Source organism: Populus alba, chromosome 2 (assembly GCF_005239225.2).
Source record: "Populus alba chromosome 2, ASM523922v2, whole genome shotgun sequence".
Lineage (NCBI taxonomy): Eukaryota > Viridiplantae > Streptophyta > Magnoliopsida > Malpighiales > Salicaceae > Populus > Populus alba.
In genome coordinates this window covers 7579291-7588343 of record NC_133285.1, presented here as the reverse complement: position 1 = coordinate 7588343, position 9053 = coordinate 7579291, and the positions used below count along the sequence as shown (strand labels likewise).

Below are 9053 nucleotides of genomic sequence, written 5' to 3'. Positions count from 1 at the left end.
TTTTGCAATTAGATGATGACTGCACACCGAATCCGTTTCTTAAGATTTTTATATATTGGATGCTTTTTTAGAGATACAAGTCGACATGGCCCTTTAAAATTTGTATTTTCCAGTAATGGATGGCAAAAATAATAATTAAAATCATTAGTCCTAATAATACAAATTTAATTTCATAAAATCAATATCTTTATAGTAAAGTGCAAGTCTATTTTCATTCTTTTTTTTTTTTATATATATAATATTTTTCTAAGTGATTCTCAAAAGTCTCCTCAATTCGGTTTTTTTTAAACAAAAAAATTATTTAAAATTGTAAGTAGAAATTGAGTTAAAATGTTTTTTTATATGAAAATATGTTAAATTAAATTTTTTTTTAAAATTATTTTTAATATTAATAATATTAAATAATCTAAAAAAAAATTAATTTAAATTTAATTTTTTGTAAAAACATGTTACTAACATTACCCAAAATAAATAAGATGATAACAAAAAATTAATTTTTCATCACTCAAAAAGAAATATTTTGAGAATATGATAGTGATTGAAATTTTTTTAAAAATATTTTTTATTTAAAAAATATATTAAAATAATATATTTTTTATTTTTTTTAAAATTGTTTTTGACATTAATATTTTAAAATAATTATAAAAAATAAAAAAAATATTAATTTAATTTAAATTTAAAAAAATAATTTCTTTTTTTTTAAATATAAAAAAAATAAAACTTTAAAGATGAAAACATGTGATTTCTCCACCTTCCTCTGAAAGCAAAATTTAAACTTCAAATTAAAGTTTCTTAAAAAAGAAAAGGAAAATGTAAATTTCAATTACTTTTAAATCGTAAAAATTGAAGGAACGGACTGGGATGTGGGACACGTGAACCTGCCATGAATGACCCATCTTGTATCTTGCTATGCAACTCTTTCAAATAAAAGTGGACCCCATTCTCCAACAACTTGGAATCGGACCCAAACCCCCAAATTCCACCTCCACAACCGGACATCAATCCTTCCCTTTCTGGCCCTTTTCTCCTCCACTCAACTCAGCTCCGCCAACAACAAAAGCAACCATTCAACGGAAAAGTAACCGGAGAATCTGAAAAGGATAAGTAATTATCACATGGCATCATCATCATCGTCAAGTAACAGTGCTTTTCGAAATGGCAGCAGCAGCGCTCAAAGGCCACTTAAACCCGTCACTGCTTCTAATCTCAAGTCTTCCTCTTTCAAATCCAGAGTCCACCCCTCTCACGCTCCTCTCCCATCTTTCCGCCGCAGCTACCCTTCCACTTTCTCCGCCTCCGACGACGGAGGTGAGTTCCTTCCTTTTCTCTTACTACATTTTGACTCATCTCGAACTATGTTGATCACTAGTAGAAAGCATTTATAGTGGTTTTAGGTTTCCGGCATTGGATCTTTGTTTGAGTGGTGAAGGAGTATCAGTCTGTGCTGTGGATTTCAAAATGTTTTAATGGTTTTGACAGTGCTGGGAAGAGTTAGAGTGGCGGTGAGATTGCGGCCGCGAAATGCAGAGGAGTTGGCAGCAGATGCGGATTTTGCCGATTATGTTGAATTGCAGCCTGAGGTGGTCTGAATGTGCCATTATTAGAGTATTGTTTTTGAGCTTGATTGTGGTGTTATTAATGATTCTGGGGCCTTTTTTTTGTTCAATCTCAGCTTAAGAGGTTGAAGCTTCGAAAAAACAATTGGGATGCGGATACATATGAGTTCGATGACGTGCTTACTGAATTCGCGTCTCAGAAGCGTGTTTATGAAGCTGTTGCTAAGCCTGTTGTCGAGGTTGGTTACTTTTGGTTTATTTATTGTGTACATTGCTGAATTAAGCGACGATGTTGGCGCTTTATTGTCACTAAACAATAAACATTATGTTTTGGGCGTGGCGTATCCTAAAATCCTTGAACGTTGCTGTCAGCTTCCGTTTTGTTTGTATGGGTTATAATGCCATGCTGGATGTTCGTATGTTATCTGTAGGGTCTTATTTAAAAGTTTTACTGATGTGAGTTTTCATTTTTTAGAGTGTTTTAGATGGTTACAATGGGACAGTGATGGCTTATGGTCAGACCGGTACTGGGAAAACTTTTACTCTTGGACACCTGGGAGAGGATGATACTTCTTCTCGTGGGATCATGGTTCGTGCAATGGAGGATATTTTAACAGAAATCTCTCCAGAGACTGATTCTGTCTCAGTATCATATTTGCAGGTTGGGCTCAAGTTAGGTGAAAGATGGTTGTACCATTGCATGATCTCTTTTTATTTGTTTTTCTTACATTTATTTTGTGACAAATTGAATGAAATTACTTCTGAACTTCACCATGTTCACTTTGATCTTGTTCTGTTACAGTTTGCGCCTTCACAACTTACCTAACATTCTTGTTCTTTACAAACATGTATAGCTTTATATGGAGGCTGTCCAGGACCTTCTTGTTCCGTCAAACAATAATATTTCTATTGTGGAAGATCCAAAAACTGGTGATGTTTCAGTACCTGGGGCAACTGTTGCAGAAATCAGGGACCAGCAGAGTATTGTGGAACTGCTAAGATTAGGGGAAGCTCATAGAATTGCTGCGAATACGAAGTTGAATACTGAATCTTCTCGTAGTCATGCTATTCTAATGGTGAATAATTCTTCTTTACTTTTGATGCTCTTGATTCAGTTTTCTGTTTGATTTATAGTTGCATATTTTAGTGCAGGTTCAGGTTAAGAGGTCATTTACAGGACGAGAAGATGCTCTTTCAAGTGAAATTGATAATTCATCTCATTTGGTCAAACCTTCAAAACCTATTGTTCGGAAAAGCAAGCTGGTTTTGGTAGATCTGGCTGGTTCAGAACGTGTTCACAAGTCAGGTGCGTACCAGAAGATGTTACTTTTTCTTTATATCCATTGGACTATAAGTGTGGATATATATGAGGTGGAGTGTGATTTCTGACAATCATGGCTTTCTTAAACCTCTTTCTAATGTTTTTATGAGTTAGTAGGTTCTTAACATATGCTCTTTCCTCATTTGACAGGAAGCGAGGGACATATGCTAGAGGAAGCTAAGTCTATTAATCTCTCACTGAGTGCACTAGGGAAGTGCATAAATGCACTGGCTGAGAATAGTTCTCATGTTCCAATTCGCGATTCAAAACTTACAAGGTTGCTTAAAGATTCATTTGGAGGTGAGTTGCCATTCTTATTCATGTAAGTTAATTTTTTCTCAGGTTTTGATATGATCTGACTGGATCAATTAATTAGATGTTATTGGTGAGATCCAAATTAGTGATTATTTGAACCATTACCTTACCCTTGTTGTTTCTTGAGAGGAATAATTCATTTACTAATTTACCATTCTATGAAGGTTTATTTTCATAAATGAACTGGCTTCTTATTCTAGATTTCTCTGCAAAAAAACGCCAGTTCATATTTTGGTCACATGTCATCTCACTGCAGGAACTGCAAGAACTTCTTTAATTGTGACCATTGGCCCATCACCACGCCACAGGGGCGAGACTTCGAGCACTATATTGTTTGGACAAAGGGTGAGCATTGTTGATTCATGTGTCATGCCTTTAATTTTTGCAGTACATGCCATCAAACAGTTTTTCCTCTCCTCTGTTATAATGTACAAATTACAAATGCTATTGTGAAATGTGTATTTCAACCTTTTTACATCATGACTTCATACTGCTTTTATTTGGCATCCCTGTTGCTTAAATGAGAGTTTTATTATAATGCGTAGTGTATTTATGATGGCACCATTAAAGTATATGTTACATATTGATGTAGCATAAATAATCAACAGATTGTAAATACTTCGTCTGTCTTTAGGCAATGAAAGTGGAGAACATGTTGAGAATAAAGGAAGAGTTCGATTACAAAAGTTTATCTAGAAAGCTTGAAATACAAGTAGACAAGCTCATTGCAGAAAATGAAAGGCAGCAGAGAGCCTTTGACAATGAAGTTGAAAGAATAAATCAAGAAGCACAAAATCGTATTGCTGAGGTGGAAAGGAGCTTTGCAGAAGCCTTAGAGGTCAGTTCAGCTATTGATTATTTCCTGTAAAGAAGAGCCTTGCACTGGCAAACAATAGCACTGTGTTCATTTACTTCTCTGTTTGTTCTTTTTGTACAAAACGTGGAAAGAGCTGAGGCTGTAATGGTCATGGATGGCACTCATTTTCTTGTCAATGCAGTTTATCTTGTACTCTCATTCAGGGTTTAGTTTTTGTTTAGATTTTGGAAAGAACAAGAGAAATGAAATTTGAGGGACTAAAAATGCCTTAGGAAGGAATTTACTCGGGGCAGTTTACTCCTTTCATTCCTTGCTACCCTTTAACATGAAATTGGAGTCTTATTGTTTCAGTTACTATAATATTTTTTTTCAACACCTTTAAGTTTCCTGTTGCTTTTTGTAGAAGGAGAGGCTAAAGTGTCAGATGGAATACATGGAATCTGTCAAGGAGCTAGAGGAAAAATTGTTAGCAAATCAGCAAAGCCATGACCGTGATGACTTCATCAATGATAATTGCAATGGAGAGGTACTCTTTTTGTGGCACTTGTTGCTGTTGAGAATGTAGTCTTATGACTGTTGTCAGATTGAAATCTCTGAATTCCAGTTAGGATTCAATCCTCTCTTAAACTTTATATTATCCAGCTGCTGTATAAATTTTGCCTTTGATAAAAATAATATTGGTTATAGGACAGGCATATCCCTGCTAATTATGATGATGCACTTATAGTTCAGTACAGAATCTCCTGGCGCTACGATGTACTTACTCATGGCACCGTGTTACAATGAATGTTTTGCTGTTATATCTTGACCCTTGTCAGTGCATTTTATCTTTTCTCTAAAAATTGATTTTCCAAATTTTTTCAATATGAACCCTGCCTTTTCTCCTGTTTCCATCCTATTTCTCAGGAGCTGGGCCCTGTTTCTGAGGAAGTTTCTGATCTCAGAAAGTTGCTTCAAAATGAAATTCAGTTAAGAAAGGCGGCTGAAGATGAGATCAACAAACTTAAGGGACAATTTGAACAATTTATGCAGCCAGGGGTAAGGATTAAGCTTTGTATTGCCTTTCTTCTCTGCACTCTTCCCAAACACTCCATCATCAATCCACATCCAACAACAAAAAAATAGAAAGAATAAATTGTGGATTATTTATGCACTAGGCTGGTGGAGATACAGAGATTATAAGGCTTCACAAGATATTGGAGGATGAGGCATGTAAGAAAAGGAAACTGGAAGAAGAAGTTGTGATCCTACAAAGTCAGTTGTTGCAGTTGACTTTTGAAGCTGATCAGGTATTCAATTTAGAAATATTGGGCAGTTTTCTTTTTGTGCGTATAATCACTCAAACCATGATCATTTGCTCTTAATGGTTAAAATTTGGAGGGAAAATGTTAAGAAGTAAGATTAATGGTTGTTAAGGGTGTAAAAAAATGCTAAAAGGTGAAATGTCAAGGATGCTTGGTAAAAGATGAAAAAATATGTGTGATAGTGGGTCCCACTTGAATTAAACCAAGTGTTAAATTAAATATTATCATGAGAAATATTAAAATAATAAATATTTGTTGTCCAAAATTTGAGATGGGATCAAAATGAGGGAAAAAAATGGTGAAAATTAAAAAAAGAGCGGGAAAAACACGAAATTGAAAGCCCCCCCCCCCTGAAAAATCCTTCTATTCCCCTCTCCAAGGTTTACATTTGACCCCCTTTTGAGGGTTGAACGTCAACCTCCTTTAAATCTTCCCCTCTAAAAAATATACCAAACATGAGTAAAGGGGTGAAAAATTATGAACGTAAATTTTCAACCTTTTTACCACCTTACCCAGCATATTCTTAATTTATAGCAAACTTTTTAATTTTTGACTATGCTTTTAATTCACAGGTTAAGTATAATTGTTACAAGATGCAACGTCCTTGTCCAGTGGCCCATCCCCAGCCTTAATCACAGACAAAATCATATGTTATCTATAACTTTAACCTGGTTACACCCTTGATGTTTGTAGGCAAAAAGGTATCTTGAAAGAAGTGGATCCGCAAATGGTTTCAGTGGTGTGGATTCTCTCATGTCGCAAGCTAGGCATTCACAATTTAAAGACACTATAAATGGACAGAAGGCTCCGACTGCCTCACTTTTTGAACACGGTAATAAAATTCTTGCACAAAATATGAACAATGTTTGGTCCATGTGTTTCTTGTAGTTTAATGATCAATGGATTTGACAGTTGGATTGCAAAAGATTTTGTCACTGCTTGAGTCAGAAGATGCGAATGTACGAATACATGCTGTAAAAGTGGTGGCTAATCTAGCAGCTGAAGGTCAGTACTCATTTATAGCTGGAATGGATGAGCTGGGTTGTGGTAGATCCTAGGTTCAAACTATAGTACTTTGTTATTCTTCTTTTTATTTCATGCAACTGATTTGTGTTTCACCTTGTATATCATGCAGAAGCAAATCAAGAAAGGATTGTTGAATCTGGTGGTCTTACTTCCTTGCTGATGGTCCTTAGAAGCTTTGAGGATGAAACTATTCGCAGAGTAGCAGCAGGTGCAATTGCCAATCTTGCAATGAATGGTAATTGTCACCCATACTTCTCTCTTGTCATCTTCACAATTATTGCTTTATTGGTTCCAACACCAATCAGCTCCTAAATATATAGGTTCTGTGTATTGTTGCCTTTCTTCCAGAAGCCAATCAAGAACTAATCATGGTTCAAGGGGGAATTAGTTTGTTATCTATGACAGCAGCTGATGCTGAGGATCCTCAAACTCTACGCATGGTTTCTGGAGCTATTGCTAATCTATGTGGAAATGGTATACTGCTTGTTCTGCTGCATCATGCTAGTGTTCTTTCCTCTTCATATATTTTTGGCCATTATTAACATTATAAGAAGGTTCAGTTTGCTGTAAAATAGAAGCCATGGAAAGGTTGCTAGACCTTCATCAAGACAGGAGTGCAAGAATGAAAATCTAGAACTCATTTCAGTAAAGGAGTATTTCTAACAGCATGTCATCAAGAATCTTTGCTAGACTGAAAATCTAGGACACATTTCAGTTAAGGAGTATTTCTAAAAGCATGTCATTATTGATTCTTGATGAATAGTTAATTTAATAACATGCCAATGAGCATATAGCTTAGTGGTACTCTTGCATGAGCAAGAGGGGTGAGATCTCAGGTTTGAGTCTCACCTTTGTCAATCCAACTTAATAAAAATTGGAGCACATTCATCAAAGAAATGTCAATTAATAATTTCCGAAGGCCATACACATATTCTTTAGCTTTGCTTCAGTGAATATGCTGTATTAAAAAGATGCCATTGAGAGAAATGCATTTGCTGCAGCTGTTAATTTGCCTCCGCTATGGATTTAAGGCTCAAATGAAAATTGTATGCTTTCAATGTTTTAAACTGGATGTCATATCAAATTATTGTGCGGTATTGATATACTACATTCTTTTTGTCTCACAGATAAGCTACAAATGAAGCTGAGGTCTGAAGGTGGGATAAGAGCTCTGCTAGGAATGGTGAGGTGTGGACATCCTGATGTTCTTTCCCAAGTTGCTCGTGGGATTGCAAACTTTGCAAAATGCGAGTCCCGAGCATCTACTCAAGGTTAGTTTTCAGTCTCATATGATCTTGACCATGAACTTCTGTATCTAAGGCCTGCAAACAGGCTATATCTGGACCTTAATGGCAATTGATATTACATTCAATCTCTGTGGTGGTTTGTCAAATCAGAAAATGGAAACTTATCATGTGTGTTTAGGGAAAGTTTTTATTTTCATTTGTTGCTTCGGAAAATATATGTTTGATTTTAGGTTGAAGTATCTGCTTAATGCTTTTCTTGGGTTTTGTTCATGTGGGTTTATTTCTTTTGTTGTGGGGGCACTTGGGCAAGTGTTAGGGTTGAGGAGATAATTATTGTACCTTCAAATTTGTTAAGCAATTCTATTAAATGTTCTCAGCTCTCACATTCTGGCCAGATTCCTCGATCAAGTTTATGTCTGATAATATTTCGCATGTCCTATAGCACACTGGATAAGAATATATCTGATAGTTCATAGACTGTGTCATGAACATATTTGTATGGGAAGATGTGAATGAATCTATATTCTTAATGTTAACATTATGTTGGCCTACCACAGGATTAAAAAGTGGCAGATCTCTTCTTATAGAAGATGACGCACTTCCATGGATTGTACAAAATGCTAATAATGAAGCTGCACCAATCAGACGCCACATTGAGCTTGCTCTATGTCACTTGGCTCAGCAAGGTAAGTGCCACTTCCTCATTTTGATAGAGAAAACTCCCTTTGACATGTTCCTTGAAAGGTCAACTTATTTTTCAGAAGTAAATGCAAAAGAAATGATCAGTGGAGGTGCGCTTTGGGAGCTAGTTCGTATCTCACGTTATTGTTCTCGAGAGGACATAAGAGCTCTTGCTCGTCGGACTTTGAATTCAAGTTCCACCTTCAGGTCTGAAATGCGGCGGTTACGGATAGAGTGTTGACCACATGTTAATTTGTTGTTATCCATATCTGTGGGCCAAGCTAGTTCTCTGGTTGCTGTATAGATTGGTCAAGAATCACACATCATTCTTTGCACTGAATAATTACTTGGTCAATTGGAATACTCTCGCAATTTTTGTGTAAAGAGGCGAGACTGGGGGGATTGTTTACAATCGGTCTTGTGCTAGTGTATTAATATTTGTAGCTGGATTGAGGCAAAAGACGGGAAATGGTAGTTCTGACATGAGAATAGACTCGTAGCCATCATGAAAAGATAAAAAAAAAGTATAGTAACTGGAGTTGAAGTCCCGTAGGACAAGGGACGCCCGCCGCACTTCACACTGTAAATTCACTCTATTTACCAGCAATGAAAATATTCGTTGGTCAGCTCTGTTATGGTGAAGACTACAGATCCTTTTCTCTAGACACTGCTCTGTCGTACGTGCTAGAGTCTACAGGAGAGGGAAGTGGGAATCAATCTAGAACCTTACTTGAGGTCAAGGTTAATGGATTTTACCAATGAAATAAACACAAAACATCCCTTTTC

The 9053-nt window shown here is 36.1% G+C and overlaps 1 protein-coding gene across 2 annotated transcripts; it reads left to right on the top strand.

Moving 5' to 3' along the window:
- Positions 1–935: 935 nt before the first annotated feature.
- On the top strand, positions 936–8710 carry LOC118042239 (kinesin-like protein KIN-UB). 2 transcript variants are annotated; one of them, XM_073407290.1, is made up of 19 exons: positions 936–1308; positions 1480–1580; positions 1673–1795; positions 2032–2217; positions 2411–2632; positions 2709–2862; positions 3028–3177; positions 3449–3537; positions 3827–4030; positions 4413–4535; positions 4916–5047; positions 5167–5298; positions 6007–6145; positions 6226–6318; positions 6449–6574; positions 6691–6813; positions 7467–7610; positions 8144–8272; positions 8348–8710. In XM_073407290.1, exons 1-19 carry the CDS (start codon positions 1116–1118, stop codon positions 8506–8508), a joined length of 2724 nt encoding a protein of 907 aa, XP_073263391.1. In that variant the 5' UTR covers positions 936–1115; the 3' UTR covers positions 8509–8710. The 2 variants fall into 2 exon arrangements, with proteins under 2 accessions (XP_073263391.1, XP_034905742.1); XM_035049851.2 differs by having other exon boundaries at positions 937–1308; positions 6688–6813.
- Positions 8711–9053: the final 343 nt, after the last annotated feature.

Excerpts from the sequence above, each read along its gene's own strand:
- LOC118042239 (XM_035049851.2), top strand. The coding sequence starts at position 1,116 with ATGGCATCATCATCATCGTCAAGTAACAGTGCTTTTCGAAATGGCAGC. Across the intron at positions 2,633-2,708 it reads GTAGTCATGCTATTCTAATG|GTTCAGGTTAAGAGGTCATT; the intron begins GTGAATAATTCT and ends ATTTTAGTGCAG. Across the intron at positions 7,611-8,143 it reads GTCCCGAGCATCTACTCAAG|GATTAAAAAGTGGCAGATCT; the intron begins GTTAGTTTTCAG and ends GGCCTACCACAG.